General features: G+C 36.9%; 1 protein-coding gene across 1 annotated transcript; it reads right to left on the minus strand.

The window, feature by feature from the left end:
* Window positions 1-2,060: 2,060 nt before the first annotated feature.
* On the minus strand, window positions 2,061-15,736 carry LRP12 (LDL receptor related protein 12). Its single transcript, XM_010171363.2, has 5 exons — window positions 15,558-15,736; window positions 13,814-14,016; window positions 9,582-10,683; window positions 8,852-8,984; window positions 2,061-5,285 (listed from the first exon to the last, which is right to left on the minus strand). The coding sequence occupies exons 1-5, from the start codon at window positions 15,734-15,736 to the stop codon at window positions 4,422-4,424; spliced, it is 2,481 nt and encodes an 826-aa protein (XP_010169665.1). The 3' UTR covers window positions 2,061-4,421.
* Window positions 15,737-18,721: the final 2,985 nt, after the last annotated feature.

An 18,721-nucleotide genomic window follows, 5' to 3' on the forward strand; every position in this document is an offset into this window, starting at 1 on the left:
CTGATTTGGCACACCCTACCCATTCTGACTTATTTTTTAGGGGGTCTCCAACAATTGCTTATCTAAAAAAACCTCGAATAAACCAACCAACCAAAAACTAAACAAACCACCATTGCACAATGTAATAGATTAAAAATATATTCCCTTAGAGTTTCTAGTCCATTTTATTACAATTCTCCTATCATTCAAAATCAAAATACAGAGACTCATCTTTTCATCTTAATTTTTTTGCCTCCTATGTTCCACCCGTTTCCTTCCTGCATAAGCACCATACAGGGTGACTGTAATGTGGAATAATCTTTCAAATTGAATGCAAGTGAAGTGACCTTTAAAGGTCCCTTCCAACCCAAACCATTCTATGATTTGAAGTTCTTTCCGATTCTATCTTTTTTTTTGTATTTTGATAATACAACTCTGTCAGCAAGGAGGAACTGATGCTGAAATCTAAGCTCTTCTGCTAGATTTCAGGGCAGAGGGAGGTATTACAAGCACTGATTTGTGTCAGGATATTCACAAAGATTAGCTATGTTTTCTTAATGCTGGCTTTCCCCAAATGCCCTTTCTCAAAATTGCGATTAGGAAACACTAACCTAAATAGCTATAGAGCTTCTTCTCTCATTTCCCTGATCAGTTATGGTCTATCCAGATTTTTAGATAATACTTCAGTTTAGTGAATACTACATTCTCTTCCCCCGAGTTACTACTCACCAGATAGACCACAGTGTGGTACTGGATGTGAACGGAAGCCTCAAATGGGCAAATATACTGACAATTGACATGACAGGAACATTCTGCTATAAAACTTCTTGATATTAAGACCAATATGCATGAACTCATTTAATTTACTTTGATGAGGGAAAGCTAACTACAGTAGTCAAATCCCAAAAGAGGATAGAAGGAAAGCACTTTCAACTATGGATCTGCTTACCTTCTCCATACCTTCAGTGACTTTTCCCTTGTCCTTTCAGAACATACCCCATTTTGGGCAATTTGATTGTAGATGATGTCCCGGAGGAGTCCTGTTACCAACTATTTTATTTTCAGAAACTCACAGGTGAAGAAGAAAAGAGACACAGCAAAAAAAAACCCCAAACCAATAATAATAATAATAATAATAATAATAATAATAATAATAAACCCCAAAAAACCCTACTCATCACAATTACAGGAAGATTAAAGCTCTTAACAGATTTATGGAAAATATGCAGTACTTCCTCAGGACAAGTGCAGCAGGCAAATACCTGCTGGAGAATGACACAGGCCAGTAAACATTCATTTTTCAGAAAGGAAGCAAAAACTCAACAGGAAAACCCATTATAAACTTTGATCTGCAGTAAATATTTAATGTAAGGACTCACTAAAAAAGTATTTGTGTCCCAAAGCTGAACTGTGATTTTCCTAAACTGAATCCAAGCTTTGCCACAAGTTCTTGCTTTGACATTTGGATAGGAAGTGGAAGACAAGATACTGTAACTAATTCCAGCATCCTCTCTGGGAAACTGTTTTGAAAGAACAGGTACCACCAATACTTGCTGAACTTGTACTGAAAATGGACTTGCCTTTGGAAACAAAACAAGCCCTTGTAGCACTGGAGGCTCAATCAGCCCCTTAATGTCTCTATGCAAATCAAACAAGAAGAAAAGCATGATATGTGAAAAGGAACAATGACAGACTCCTTCCATGCTTAGAAACATTTACATGAGAAGAAAAATCACCTCACAATAACCCACATTCTTCAAAGCTTTCAGATGAAAGTGATTTATTATAGCAAGTAAGAGAATCCCACAGTGACTCATTATGACTTTTCTTCAAAATGCCCTAGCATTGTAGCACAGCTAAACCAAGAATTACTTAAATAAAACATTAATTTGAGCAGCTCCAAAATAAGAAGAAATAAAGTAACATGACTCAACAGAAGTCTCAGTTAAAAAAAACCCCAACCAACCAAACACCAAAACCCCAAAAAACTAATCAAACAAAAGGAAATCCAATCATTACTAATAAAAAAAAAAATCACTCCCTTTAAATTCATGAAGAAAAAAATCACTGCAACAAATTAGCCTCATACAAATATGAATTTTATTTACAATTTTCCAAATTCTCAATCAAATCCAACTTCTCAGTTAAATGTGTAGCATTTCTCCTTTAAAACAAATTAAACATTGTGTTCTTTTTACATCTGCAATATGGAGTCCATAGGTACATGCTATTTGGGGCATCTCATGGAACAAATTTAGACCACTTTACATGTGTGTGTAACACAGAAGGTATTCTGTGAAGACTCTTTCTTCAAAATGTATCTGCCTTGGGGACAAACATTTCCGTAACCACTTTCTAATGACAATTAGTTAGGAAGGTTTAAAAACCCAGTATTTTATACCAGGACATACCGTTCACATATATTTTAGGGTGTGTTACCATGTTCATATTGCAAAGTTGCCTGCTCTATAAGCAATGCCACTGAAATCAGACTAAAGATTACCTACAGATTTAGATATTATTCAATGTGAATAAAAATGGCCATTGATGACTTTTACTCAGGTATGTGTAATTATGGGCCAATCTGTACCTGATCTGGTACCGGTGTGATGTGATCTGTTCTGAAACTTGAAACCACATGAATCATCACAATAAAATCTTTTACAACTGTATTGCACATAAGTTCCTCAAAAGCACAAATCTACATAACCATGTCCTGAATTCAGAATTTACCTGCTAACTCTCATGAATAAAATCACCCGAATGGTAAAATTGTTTATTTTTCTCATCCCAGTGTCTGTGAAAGAAGAGAGGAGGGAGAAGATACATACATTTGGAATCCATTCAATTACTTGTTTCTTCTGCATGTGATTTGTACTTCAGAGATGAAGATTTTTAAAAAATAAAATAAAAAGCCAGACAGACCTTGGATTTATCTTTAAAAGTACCTCAAAAACATAACAAAAATTCAATTTAATTTTGATACATATTAAAACATTTTAGTCAGTTCTGCCCAACAGCATAACACGACAGAAATGCACAAGACTTTAAACATGCTTTAAAATGACATTCAACAAAGTATTTAAAATTTAATAAATAGCATACAATCACACACAAATACATTTCATACTGGATCTTTAAGCCTACTAAAAACAGACTGGCAAAGAATAAATAAAACAGTAGTTGACAGTTTTGTTTTTAAAAGGTGTAGATTTGTGTTTTTACACTAGTAGCCACATATTGACCTGCTTATCACAAAATTGGAAGTTATGAGGTTTTTTTTCCCACTGATCTTTCTTGCTCCAACATGTAATATCATTAAAAAAAAAAATTACACTGAAAGGGATTTTTTTTTTAAGCAACCAGTCTGCAACCAAGTAAACCAGTTTTTAAATACAACGAATAAATAGGGAATTAGTAAAGAAAATTCAATTGCAACAAAAATGCAACACCCCAAGAAAAGAGCCATGGAAATATATAGCCATTGCAATATTAGACAATAATAGTACTTAAAGTGATAGTGCTTGTGCACTAAGCTCATTAGAGACCTTAATATGATTTTAGTGCAAATCCCTTGAGTCCAAACAAGCTTTATACCCTACAGTATAATATTACCAGTTGGAACTTATTCTGTAGTGTATTTGTACATATTGGATATTTAAAGAACTAACACATATTGTAATATCTTCGGCCCTTTTTTACTTCAAATCAAAAAGACTAACGACTGGGGATTTTACATACTATTTGGCTGTACCATATTAGATTGCAGTTTAGGAAAGTCAGTGCTATAAAAGCTTTTGCCATCAGTTTATCTATTATGTCTAAATTTCACAAATCATTGCATTTTGTACTTCAGAGAGAAAAAAGAATGCTCCTGGAGAAAGTTTCTCCTCCCTTTAAATAAGTTCACATTATGATGAAATTCAAGAATACTTAGACGAAAGTGTTGTATAAACTCAAAGAAAAGTACATATTTTACATTAACAAACCTTACCAGCATTTAGTATATTAAGTTACATGTATGTTGGCAATAATACAACAGAGTCAATTCCTAAAGGAAAACAATTCTGTACAAATTCACCTGTTAATATGGGGTTAAACAGGCAGCCAAGTAAGTCTTGAGCAACCATGTTTCTGGTTTGAACTACAGTACCAGGATAAACTAAATTTGAAACTAACTGGGATAACTTCACTTTAAAGAATAATCAGATTATACTGGATACACACATCGTGTATTCAGAGCCATTAAAATATTCACTCTAATAGTTCCATAACATCATCCAGTATAAGAAATGTTTACTCAAACCACACAGGCTAAAAAATAGTTTTAACATAATGCTGTCCTGGATTTTTAAACCTAAAAACTATCTTTAATTGTGAAGTACAAAACAATGACAGATATTGCTCCAACTTGTACACAATCTTTCCTAAACAATCCGTACCTAGCAGAGTAATAATGCCTCATCGTCACTAGTTTCATTTTTCACTGTTGCTTCTAAGCAAGTGTCGGGTATCTGGGCAGTGTGTACGATGCCACAGCTCTCACAGGGGCCGTCTCGACTGCATGACCTTACACCGTGATGTGTTGCACTGTAAGGCTGTCTAAGCCCTGGTCCTTGATCTGAGCTGAGATCAAGTAGAGGTCTTGAACAGTCATTCATGTCAAAGTCTGATGCTACATCAGAGACTGGAATTAACATTTCAACATCATCATCCTCTTCTCTTCCACTTACCCCATTATCAAGTTGTCTCAAAGGACTTTGGTTCTGATTCACTGAGCTCGATCTGCCTAAAGTAAAGCGTACCCAGCGTAAGCCTTGAGTCATACGACTTAGCGCGCTAGTGAGCTGGTGACGTGCGGGACTTGTGCTTGGAGGATCTACGCTTGTCACTTCTCTTCCACTATCCGTGTTACCGGCACTGCTGCTCTGAGCAGAGGAACTCCCACATGCTCCCACTGTTGCTTCTATTGCTGTTGCAGGAGGGACTTTCTGAGGCAAGGTGGCAGCAACACCGCCAACTGCTCCTGCTGTGTCTCTTCTTTCATTTTCTGTGTCTGTATCATCAGATTCAACTGAAAACAGACTTCTGTGAGTATTATTTCTTTCAGCTTCTCTACTAGTACTTTGGCTAGCAACATCATCTCCATCCGCTGAGACCAATGCCAGTGATCCAGAATGACGTGACCTTGCAAAATTAAAAATCCGATTCCAAATGTTACTTGATCTGCCAGCAATAGGAAGTCTGATTGAGGTAAATCCAAGCTGAGATCGTACTGCCAGTCTCAGGTTTTCCAGAACTGAAGCCTAAATGAGAAGATAAGCAACAGTAAAGTGTTGACAGTATGTTGGCACTGTTCTAACAGAAGAACAACAACTGTTGTGCAAAACAGCATATAACCACAAAGGTAAATGTAGAGTCTTAAATACTAAAAAATGTTGCACTTTTAATATTAAGGATCTGGTGTATGTAGCAAGCATGAAAAAAGTCTAGAGGAAAAAGCATTATGAACAAGGAAACTAAGCAGAAATACACATGGAAGAAAAAGGGGAATAAAAGAGCAATGTAGTAGATAAGGTATGTTTCTGCCCAAATCAAAGACCTCCAAATAAAGGCAAAGTGAAAACCATGCACTGTAACCTGGATATGAAACACTGATTACAGAAAAGTACACCCACTGACCCAGTGCAGATCCAGGACAGCAGATAGGCAAGATCTGTTACAAACAATCTCACCAAGAAGATAAAGTAGTCACTGTGGATTTTAGAGTACAGTACATAGAAACATGCCTCAAAAAGTTTAGGATTTAAAAATGAAATCTTCCAGAAAGATTTAACAGAGGTGACCTTTCCTTATCCACTACCATGGGGCTGCCTAGAATAGAGACTAAATTAAGTATCTTCACTAGCAGAGGCTTGTAGTTTGATTTTTTCCCATTCTGGCATAATCAGTTAATTCCAGTTTCCAAATGCTTTAATGCTTCTGTTTAATTAAAATTATCTTATGTGTTCTAAACCATACATTTCTCAAACACAGTATATAATTTCTAGTCATTCAGCTACAGAACAATGCATGCCTGAATTTTTCGGCTTAAAATCTTGTATAACTTTTAAATTGTAAGGTAACACAAACCTTACACCTTTATTAACACCTTTGACCTGGGCATCCCTTACTCAAACTTACAGAAAACAGTGTCTCAGCTGAGTACCTCAATTCTCAAATACTAGAATAGAAGATCTGACAGATGCCTATGATTATGGAAATATTCACTGATGTGTCTAGTTAGGATAAAGTCTGTATTTGCATCTTTCAGAGAAGACTATGGCAAAAATACAGAATATTCTTCAGACTAGCCTTTTTTTTTCCCCCAAATAAACGTTTAATGTATATGCATATATTTCACTTTGTTTACAAACACTGAACTTCGGTGTTCTCATGCTGTCAACTTCATCTCCCTTCCACAATGCTCCAGATGCCACAGGGCATACACAGCACAGTATCCAAATACTTCATGCATAACCCACCTCTTTTCTTCCAATAGTACACAGAATGATATTTGAATTCAAGCATATAAATACCTATGCTCAATAGCCTTGCTTTCAAAAGTTACTGGAGAGACTGTTACACACCCTTGAAAATCCAGCTCTGAAGGCATGTATCAATTTTAGGCAGAAAGCATTACATAAAAACCAGAAAAACCAAGATTCCTCTAGCTTGAGATTACTAACTTCTAGGATATCTCAACTAGTTATCTTCAGTCCTACACAGATTTGCAGTCTTAAGATGTACATATTGCTTAAAACATCTTACTGGTGTTCTCTTCTCTGAAAAGTAATTTTCTTTTAAACAATACAACTTCATTGATTAAATAAAAGTAAAAATGTTTATCATGGAAGCATCAATGCTCTAGAGTGACTTTTTCATTATTTTTGAAGGTGATGGCCTGCTCCCTACTGTTCCTTATTTTTATGCTAGTTAATTTCCCAGTATAGCTACTTAAGTTTTCAAGGCCACAAGTCTTATCAGAAATACTGGTCTTCATAATGTGAATTTACTAAAACACTCTCATTATTCAAAAGTATTGTACATGTATCAGTATTTTTATGGAGTGTGAAATCATGGTTACAAAGAAAGACTATAAAGCAACTGCATTTTATTTTATGTCACTATGAAAGATTGACACTTTCAGTAAGTTTTCAAATTCCACTATATTTTGGTTCTGAAAAATAATTTAAAATATATCCAAAGCAATGATGGTTAATTCAAGTTAAGTCAAACTGAAGATAAAAGAAAATGTCAGCAATTGCATAGCTTTTTAAAGATCCGGAACCCATCTCTGAATGCAGACACTACACGTCTGAATTTTGTCCTCTCTATCAGGAAATTTCATTTCAGCAAAACCTAAGAACTTTAGGCCACCTTTGTGGGGTTTCATGATGAAAAATGGGTCTGGGCAAGCCAAGTTTGTCTGAAAACCATAATGGTTCCTAAACATGTTCATATTCACCAAACCTGAAGTGTTCAGGGTAGGGATGTGCAGGAAACACTGTTTTGTTCCAAGGTACCTATACCAGAGGACTTACACAGCTGGGCATGACAACTGCGCTGTCTTCACAGACTTTCTTGACCTCAGTCTACCTCAAGAGGGTTGTGAGCATAACTGCATCACAAACTGGTGAAGCTTCATTTTGGAAAAGAGGACAAGCAAACTAAATGTGTGGAAGTACAGAACTGTTTTTAAACAGAAACATACTGCTCTTTATTACAGCCATGATAACATACCCAGTAAGAGTGAGGGATCCTACAGGATTCATTATTGGCATGCATTAATAAGCTCATTAATAAGTTTTAGTGCTAATTTAGCTAGTGAAAAAAATCTTCACAATATCTTCTTTCTGTTTTCAAAGTCTCTCATGCAAATTGCAATTTATTTTCCTCTTTTCTTCTGCAAAATCCTTTGTGACAGATCACAGCTGCTGCTTGTGAACAGGTATGCATGAAAGAGTAAGTGAAAACTATGGATGAATAAGTGTAATGAAGTCAGTTCTATCCATAATAATAATAATAAAAAAACCCAATTCCTCTTCTTAAGGTCTTGTAACTATTTTTCTTACATGCTCGGCAATATTAACTAACAGTAAACTTTGCTGTATTAACTGCACCATGTAATACAAGATAATGCCAACTCTAATACAGCACCACAGCAGGATTCCTAGACTGAGAATTTTCTTCTGTTTCACAAAAGAGCGTTATAACTGAAAGCCATTTTTTTTTAAATGAAAAAGTTGTTCTGATAGAAATTCATTCATCAACAAAATAAGAATTGTGCTAATAATCCATCCGAGAATCAATACGGCTAGACACTATTAACTCCCATTTACTATTTTTTACTTTGTTACTCATACCTGTTAATTTTATATGATATTACAGCCTTGCCTTTGCCACCATCTTTTCTATGCAGTGGGCATGATTGTACCTAAACACACAGGCAAAGTGGAATGAACTACCATTTTGCATTAGAAATCTCAATTCTTCTTTCCCAAATTTTGAAGTGCTAGCTTGCAATCTTAACTGGCACAACATCAATACAGAACATAAAACTAGATCTACCAATCTATTACTTTTCATGCAAGAGAGATTCTATAGTGTGCCTTACTGGCATACATTAACAAGAGAAAAAGCCTGCAAAGAAAACTGTGTGGTGCTACCGTATCATGATTTTGTCCAACGGCTAATCCTTAGTATAATAGCATTGGCCTGAAAGGAAGAAAAGGAAATGCTATAGAACAGGAAAATGCAGATCAAAGTTAAAATATCTTTATTTCAGTCTCCTTAAAATTTAAGTGGTCTACCTGCTATTTTGGAGTCTTACCTGATTTGGTGAACAAACAGGAAAATCTTCAACTGGTGGAATTAAACCCTGGGCTATTAATTGTCCATAGGATGGAGGAGCTTCTCTTCTTAGCAGTTCAGCCTCAACCCTTGACAAATGAGTTTCAAATGATCTTTCAAAGAGAAAAGAAATTTCATAAGACTATGATGTCTATATATATTTAAAATTACATCAGACTATTATAATCTGATATAATAAATTTCAGCAGATGGTTTTACTAATTTAATTGAAATTTAATATTCTTTGTCAAATAATTACTTGCATTCATTCCTATGGGTCTGTCCAGCTGAGACAAGAACAACAAAATAAACCCAACAATAAACTGGTAAAAAAAAAAAAAAAAGCATGAGCTAAATATAAAAGGCACAATGAGAGATGCTTATATTATTTTATAAAAATTTAAGAATGTGTAATCCTGCTATGAGATAGTCTACAATAGAATAAACATGCTGTTAAATACAGAATTGAGATACTTAATTATAGAAGTGCAGCTTTTCCACACTTTTTGGTAACAACATCTGAAAGCTTAGCTCTCAATAGATAACAGTCTCTTTTAATGTCAAAGGAGAAAAAGAAGAAGAAGGAACAATGCCTTCAGAAATCACATGCAACAATAATTGCATATCAATAAAAATATTTCAAGTATAACGAGAAAAGATATGAAAATACTTTAAAAATTTAAGTTCTTGAAGCCATCTGTTCTACTTACCGTCGCTCAAACATCCTGAGTGAGTACAATTTACAAGTACATCCCAATGCAATGACAAGCAGCAATCCACAAATAAGACTCCCAATGACAGCTGCAGTTATTACTCTAGTGGGCACAATGACTGGGCAATTCTCTTCATCACTACCATCACCACAGTCATCTTGAGAATCACAAACCCAGCTTTCAAACACACAGCGGTTATTTTTACAATGAAAATTTCCTGGCTGACAGAAGAAACAATTTTTTTCATCTGAACCATTAGGGCAATGATTCTGGTAGTTGCAGCGATCTGAACGAGGATAGCAAACACCATTTCGAGAGCAGGGAAACTCATCTCTTTGGCACATGGTGCAGTTAGTTTCATCCCTTCCATTTGGACAGTGCCAGTAGCCATCACAGCGTTGCTGCTCTGTGTAGCAACCCCAATTTCCACCACATGGGATTTCCCAGGGCAAACAGAAGCCATCTACTTGATAGGTCGCATTGAATCCTCTTGCAGCATTCACTTTGTCAGCACAAAAATGCACTCTTATCTGTCCTGAGGATGAAACAACTGTGAGAGGAGCATGCGAGTCAAATGCTGTTAGCACACGCAACAGCCTCCGTGGATTCTCCTCTAATCCATCATATATTTTGACATAGTCTCCGTAACCTGTACCATCAAGTTTAAAGTCAGTGAATCGCAAAATTACTTTGCGATGGTCACCAGTGTCTATCAGCCAGGTGCAGTTGCTTCCAGGTGGATAGAAGTCAGGATAGTTGGGAGAACTGAAAGTACCATAAAAGTATTTTAACCACTGCCCACATGTTGGCACATCACAGTCTATTTCATCTCCTAGGTCAAGACAGTCAATGTTACCATCACATCTTAAAGATTCTGGAAGGCAAGTGTAAAGCTTGGTGAAGCGAGAAAGACACTGGAACTGATTGTAAGCACAAGTTTGCAAGGAAGCAGCTGTCGGAGGGTTAGTTTTGGCACAGATTTCTTCATCCGAGTTGTCTCCACATTCATCCATATTATTACATTTCCAACTTTCTGGAATGCACTTCCCATTAGCGCAATGAAACTGGTCACAATCACAATTTGGTTCATCAGATTTCCCTGAAAGAAAAAGAAAAAAGAAAAAAAAATCTTTTTAGAATTTAGCATTTTATGGTTTGCGTCACATATTTACTTGCTGCACCACATAGTTCAGAATGGCAAGACAACTATTTAAAGTCTCTGTAAATCATCACAACTTTCAGTAAGTTTTAAGATAGGACAGTTTTTTCAAGTCAAAATTCTGTCAGCACATCAGCATAAGCCTCATCCTCAGCTGCTTTCAGTCAAGTAACCAAGCCAAAAAACAATGCTCACTTAAAGCAATTGAAAAATCTGGCTTCTAAGGTGCTAGAAATAAGTCAGAAAAATACTGTTTCTCTCCTCTATCACTCAAAATACAGAAACATTTTGTCCTGAAGTACCAGTTAACTCGTTTCTGGTAAAAGCAGTCAGATCTCTCTCCTGTTTTTGTAGGTTCCTACTTTGTAACAAAAGGATCTATGGCAAGAGAGAAGCTGACAGATGAAGATTATCTATTACCACCAAAAAGAAATCTCTGTCCTCACCTCTTCCCACTGCTTCTGTCTCTCCTCCAGCAACTAAGAGGAGAGTGCAGCAAATGCAGAAACACATGCTTGCCTGAACACAAAGTTATACTTTCAAAGTTAAGGATCCAAATCATACTTTAAAAGTTAAGGATCCAAGTAGTGGTCCAGAAAACATGGAAGGGGTTGGTTGGTGATTGGAGCGTAGTTTGGTTTTGGTTTAAACTCGGGGAAAAATAAAAGGTCAGGAGACACTTTTACTTAAGAAAATGTGGTGTGCTGTACTTGTCTACTACCATACTTGTAACACCAAGAATATTTCTTTAGGGCTTCAGCTACTAAAGTTCCAGTCATACTAAACATGGAAGCATAGCTGGGAAGCAAGTTATTTCAGCTCTGCAACAACTTAGCTGAGTCAAATACCACTGTATCATTTAAAATCACTGCAATTTCTAAGAAAACACAGTACAGACTGTAGGATTTTATATAAAACAAACTGCTGTGGTCAATCCTAAAAAAAAAAATAAAAAAAAAAATCAAAAAATCTGCAATGCAGAGGGTCCTACACAGTAGTAATTCAGGAAATAAATCAGAGAAATGTATACCAAATCTAACACTATACTTGGGGTTTAAAAAAAGAAACAGAAGAGACACCACGATGAACTTACTGAGATACAGGCTTTCTCAGGGTTCTATCTTGCTTTATAACAGAACAATTCAGATTGGAAGTGATCTCCAGAGGCCACCTAATCAAATAATCTGCTCAAAGAAAGGCTAACTCAAGTTTGATTGGGTTGTCCAGGGCCCTGTACAATCAAGTATTTTCAAAGTCCCAGTGCTTAACCACACAAAGTGATAAAAGTCCTCATATCTAGTCTGAATTTTCCTTGCTGAAACATATCTGCTGTGATAAGGTAGTCATGAAATACTTCCTAAGTATCATATCAAGCATAAAAAATTCCAAACAAAACCAAAACAAACCAAAAAAATTTTTAAAGACATTTAAAAATATTGGACTAAAGTCTTAAGTACTCTAAACCGAGTACTACTACATGATGCTAACAAGAAGAAATCACCTAACAGAAAAAATTGCTTATTGTTGAAAATGTTACAGTTTCTTCCAAAAAGGGTTATAGACTGAAATTGTTTCAAGAGAGAGGAAAAGAGAGGAAAGGATTTTCAGAAAAACTCTGCTGAGCCTGTGGCTTCTCTCCTCTTCCCATTCCACACCCCTATTCACAATGTCCTTCCTTCTCAAAGCCCCTCAGGCAGTAACACTGTCTTCCCTCTGTGCCTACCAGGAGAGGGAGATAAGCAGGGCAGAAGCCCTCACACAGGGTAAGTGTGTGTATGGGCAGTTCGCAGAAACAATACTAGGGGGTCACCGATTAGACAGGGGCTTTTTACCCCCGCCATGTTTTTCGGTGAGACAGCAGTAAGCAAAACCTAGGTAGACACTGCCCTGAAAACTGATCCGCATCAAATGCAAGGCTGCATTACTTCTGTCAAGAGTTGCCAAGCCACAAAGAGCTGAAGGGTAGAGGGAATTTTTTAGTGGGCCTGAAAACAGGCAATAGAAAGGCGTAAACCCTCCTGGAAACTTCAGGCTTGTGAAGGAGCTCTGACAAGGTGGAGGAAGCTATTAGGTAGAAACTGTTCAGAATACAGAACAGGCACAAAGATGGCTTAGGACAGGGGAGATTAGGGCTCATTTTACTGAATCTTGGTGGAATAGTTTTGAAGATGGGTGGCAGTGGATAGTTGTAAGACAGTATGAATTGTTTTATGGAGGAGTTAAAAGTGCACTAAGATTCGGAGCAGGCCAGAGAGTGGAGTATAGGCATACACTGAGGAAGCAAGAGAAAGCATGACCATTATGAAAACAAAGAGGAATCTAATCAAGTATTTTTGATTATCAGGATATAGAAAACCATGATTATGATATTATATAGAATCCTAACACCACTTAAGCCCAGAAAAAAGTTTGGAGCTAGTCTTTACCCGAGACTGTCTTCCTTCTCTCTTGGCAACAGCTATTAGAGCAAGCCCACAAAACAGTCTCAAACTATTACTACTGGTAACTAGTTTATATCACATACTTTAATTATTCAAGAAAAATTTTGCATGCACAAAACCATGTCTATACTTAGCTAGAGTAATTTATAATGTTAATAGATTTTTAAACTGTGGGTGTTTTTAAAGAAAGAGTATACTTTCTGGAAATGGGAAATAATGATTCAAATGTAAAAAGAATCCCACTGTTTCTTCCTTTTCTTGCCCTATTTATACTACTCAGAAGTCTACCCAACTATTGTAACTATTGTAACAAGTAATTCTATTCTGATAAAAAATTTTCAAATCTTAAGGTATGTTAAAAAACCTCCCAAGTTGCCTAGTAGTAATACTGAACTTGCCACCCACCAAATAATTCACTCTGATTATTACTGTCCACACTAATTCCCACTTTGAATAGTCAAGTTTTGTATGGGATTAAAATAATCTACACAATGTATAACTTCACTAAGCCTTGAATCGACTTCAGGAAATGCATATACTGTACCCTGCTAGAAGGAAGTATTTATTGAAACAGAAAACTTTCAGAAAATGAAACCATAAAATTAAACTAGGTATCATTTGAAACATACCGGCAAAATAGGCTAATCTGAAGCCTTTTCTGGAGATGCTATCATCTGAATGAAACCTGATCCAAACATGATCCTGTGAAGAGATGTACGGTGAAGGAATGGAGGAGCCGCATGCTCTATAGCCTTCAATATTCTTGTAGCTTCCAATTGTTAACCAGTCTGAGCTGCATCGTCGGGATCCCTGAACATCAAAATCTTGAAAGCTGGCAGAGAGGGGAACAAAAAAAAGAGAGGTCAAAATTGCCACTGAACAGGATATTCAACCAAGCTCATGAACTGCTACACGTAAAAATGGAAATCAGCTGTAAGCTCTTTTCTGGTCTGAAATAAAAAGCGCGGTTTCTCTACCTATGTAAGAAGAACGTTTAACCTTGTGGTGATGATTCTTTTACGTTATGAGGACAGCAAGAATCCATTCTGTCAACCAAAATATTGCATCCACTACTTAAAGCAGCTCAGTTCTGCTATTAAAAACACATTAAGCTTTCATCTAAAATAAATAAATAAATAAGTAAGAAAGTAAGTAAATAAATAAACAAATAAATAAAATTGGCTCATGCAATTGTCTTTATGAGTCTCATTTAATGATGCTCATATACTACTAAGTGGTTTTATTTAACCAAATATCATCAGAACTTTAGCTAATGCTACACTTAGCCAATGATATGACTTGACATTAGAAATACAGCTAAATTGTTCAAAACTATGATTTCAGGTAAGATTTGCTCCCAGTTGCACTGCTCCGTTACCCAGTGGGTATGTCATAGAATGTCAAGGTATGACTATAGCTATATCAAGACATGCTGTCATGGTAATGAGGTGTGAAGGGGAGACAATCTGGGCAAAACAGGTCATTACAGTCAACACAGCAGTAAACCAGAAATGAAACGTGAAACACATACTAGGTGCATGGAAGAAAACAATATGAGTGAAAAAAAAGTTTTATGAAACATAAAACTGTATGAAAAAGTTTAGAAAGCATTCTAGTAGATGAACAGCTCTACCTACTTTATATTGCTTTTATGCCAGTTTAATATTTAGTAGAAAGGTTGTTTAATTTAAAGAAGCAGTACTTTGAAAGAGCAACTGATTTCAAAGCAAATACTTCATAATGAAGAGCTGCTTCTTAGATCAGCAGGTCTGTACTGGAAACTGAAGTAAATCTGCAGCTAACGCAGTTTCATAATCAGCCTGTGAAGCAGTACTAATTTGTATTTTGATGCTAAAACAAGCCTAGATTTCCCCTGTGGCAGTAATGGAGAATGAACTGATGACAACTTGAACCTACAATTCAACTTTTTTACATTACTTCTGTAGAAAAGTTCTAAGGTACGTGAAACTGTGAAGGAGCTCCCCGCAACAAAAGTCAGCGTTTCCAAAACTGTAATAATATCTATTTATTTAGTATTTATATCCTATCACTTTTAAGCACACCACAAGATTTCACAGCAATGAAGCATTACAGAATTTCGCCTCCATTTTTTTTTAATGCAAAATTCTTGTATTTCAGAGACATTAAAAAGAAATCAAATAAATGAGCACATAGAAACTTTTCTAGTCGTCGACTCTCCAGCTGAAAACAAATGCTACGTGGCTGTGTAAGAGCAATTCAGATAAAAGGAAAGGCAACAAACAGACAAAACAGAAATCCTACATTTACAGGAAAGAAGAGGAAATGCACATTGGCAGTTAAAAACGTCTAACCAGTACTTCTTCAATTCATGTGGTCAATACAGCACGTTACCTTATAGTAATGATCTCCCCTGGGTTCGCATGGATGTACCAGCTACAGTTGATGCGGGCAGGATACTCAGAGGGCCACCCTGGACTTGTGATTGTCCCACTTGGTGATCGAATTTGTTGTGGAATATCTCCACAAGCTAAAAAATACACATATATTGAAAGCAACTTGATTAATGACATTTCTTTAAAAAGGCAGTAGGACAAAAATCAATCAACACTTATCAGGGAAAATATCACATGTAGTTAGATGAGGTAGCAATAAAACCAATGTCTAAAGGAATTCATAATGGACACAGGTTACAACATGTCAGCCAAAAGATGTTTTCCAATGTTGCCAGTGCAGAAGTTTATACTAAAGTCAATTAGTACTACAAATGAGCCACTGCGGCCAGTGCTGTTCAACATCTTTGTCGGTGACATGGAGAGTGGGATTGAGTGCACCCTCAGCAAGTTTGCCAATGACAGCAAGCTGTGTGGTGAAGCTGACACGCTGGAGGGACAGGATGCCATCCAGAGGCACCTTGACAGGCTTGGGAGGTGGGCCTGTACTAACCTCATGAAGTTCAACAAGGCCAAATGCAAGGTCCTGCATCTGGGTCAGGGCAATCCCAAACATAAATACAGACTGGGCAATGAGTGGCTTAGGAGCAGCTCTGAAGAGAAGGACTTGGGAGTGTTGGTGAATGAGAAGCTGAACATGAGCAGACAATGTGTGCTTGCAGCCCAGAAGGCCAATAACCGTATCCTGGGCTGCATCAAGAGAAGTGTGTCCAGCAGGTCGAGGGAGGTGATTCTCCCCCTCTACTCCGCTCTTGTAAGGCCCCACCTGGAGCACTGAGTCCAGTTCTGGAGCCCCCAACACAAGAGAGACATGGACCTGTTAGAACAAGTCCAGAGGAGGCCACGAGGATGATCTGGTGGAGCACCTCTGCTATGAGGACAGGCTGAGAGAGTTGGGGCTGTTCAGCCTGGAAAAGAGAAGGCTTCAGGGAGATCTTACAGCTGCCTTCCAATACCTGAAGGGGCCTACAAGAAAGCTGGGGAGGGACTTTTTACAAGGGCAGGTAGTGATAGAACAAGGGGAAATGGCTTTAAACTGGAAGAGGGTGGGTTTAGATTAGATATTAGGAAGAAGTTCTTTCTTGTGAGGGTGGTCAGACACTGGAACAGATTGCACCCTCCCTGGAAATGTTCAAGGCCAGGAACTAGATGATCTTTAAGGTCCCTTCCAACCCAAACCATTCTATAATTCTATGAAATTGAAAAGGGATTACTCTATATAGACTTTGACAACTTTATTAGTAATATCAAAGATTTTGCATTTCCTAATTCTATTTTTCCTATTCTATTTTTAGCCTTCACAAAGACTCAGTTCAATTCAACTATGCACTTACACCTTATACTGACAAATGCATTAGAAGGTAAAAAATAAATTAAAGCAAAATAATCAAGGAGTTGAAATTTCATATCTTAAGAGGAACCAGTGCCTGGCCATTATTTAAATACCCCTTCCAGCCCTTAGCATGGAAATGATCTTCATACACGATTCCAATGTTTGCAAGGCAAAGAGCACCTACTGCACCACACTTCATTTACCGATCTTACATACCTCGGTTACAGAACATAGGACTTGTCCTAATATCTAGGGAGGAAAAAGTCTCAAAATACAGAAAGATATTATTTTATTTGAATATTCAATCAACTGTTACTCCCTGGAAACTTTCCTTAGTTTTAATCTTGAGCAAACCCTATAGGTGGTGCTCTAACACCATATTTTGGAACTGCTCCTGTGTGAATGATCTGGATATACTTTACATCTCTTCAGGCAACAAAGGGAAGGATGAGAAAGAAAAACTAGTTATTTGCAATTAAATGTTGAAGTAAAATAGCATTTTTAATAGATATGAAACAAAAACAGGCAAAAAAGTATAAGTATGTGTAAACCAAGTGTATCAAGCTTGCAGATGTTGGCAAGCAATTCTACACACAACTTAGTTACCACTGAAATAATGCTCAGCTTAAAGCTGCCTTCATGTGAAGTTTACACTATTGCAACATTCATCTGTTTTTTTGATATTTACAAACTGACATATGAGATTTTGTCACTGAGAACTTCTAAAGAAGTTTTTAAATTTGCCTGACAAAGAAAAACCTTACACTAGAAGATCAAAATAATGCATTCAACATGTTTATTCAGTTTTACAAAGTTCACCTCCAAAAACTTAAGCATGCTATAAATATATGTACACCATTTGTCTGTTGAATAGGAACCTCCAAACACTGCTAGCAACTGTAAATTACTATGCCCTTAGCTTTGTAACCTGCTATGCTGGCACAGCGCATCCTGACGATTGTAATTTACTCAATCCAATCCCAGCAGTAGTACAAGCAGTTAACTTTTACTTGTTACAAGAGTTTGAATGGAAGAAATTCCACAGGCACTATCTTCAGAGCATCCTGAAAACTTCCAGTTTTACTCAAATTCAGGTTTCTTTTAGCCTTTGTTTGCAACACCAGCCATAGCCTTATATTTTCTATATTCTTTTACTTAAGATGTCTGTTTCTGTCCTTCCACTAAAGCTAACACTAAAGAGCTGCACATAACCATTTCCAGCACCATCCAATGTGGGAAGAAAGAAGCAGACTAAGGAGGGCATGAAGAATCAAGAATGATCACAGGCACTAAAATAAAGGGTGGAGTGAACTGTACTTCTGCTGTAGAAGAGAGAAAAATCGAACTGAAGAAAGTGTGCTTATGAAAAAGTGGAGGTTCAAAAAATAAAAGGGAATGGACTTATAAAAGGGAATTACAGCTTCCTTAACTTCAGGTTAGCTAGACAAGCTAAATGTACTTGCGTACTTTGTATATATTCATGCACTGAAATCTCTTACTTAAAACTCAGGAGACAACAGAAATCTTCCATTTGCTTAAAAAGTATATGAAGGTCAAGATCATAGAATCGCCTGGTTGGAAAAGACCTCTGAGATGATCGAGTCCAACCATACCTGCCCACTACTAAACCATATCTCCAAGCACCCCACCTAGCTGTCTTTTAAACACCTGAGGTGACTCAACCACCTTCCTAGGCAGCCTGTTCCAGTGCCTGATAACCCTTTCCGTGAAGAATTTTTTCTTGACATCCAATCTCTACCTCCCTTGGTGCA

This window comes from Antrostomus carolinensis, unplaced genomic scaffold (assembly GCF_000700745.2).
Source record: "Antrostomus carolinensis isolate BGI_N321 unplaced genomic scaffold, ASM70074v2 scaffold28337, whole genome shotgun sequence".
Classification (NCBI taxonomy): domain Eukaryota; kingdom Metazoa; phylum Chordata; class Aves; order Caprimulgiformes; family Caprimulgidae; genus Antrostomus; species Antrostomus carolinensis.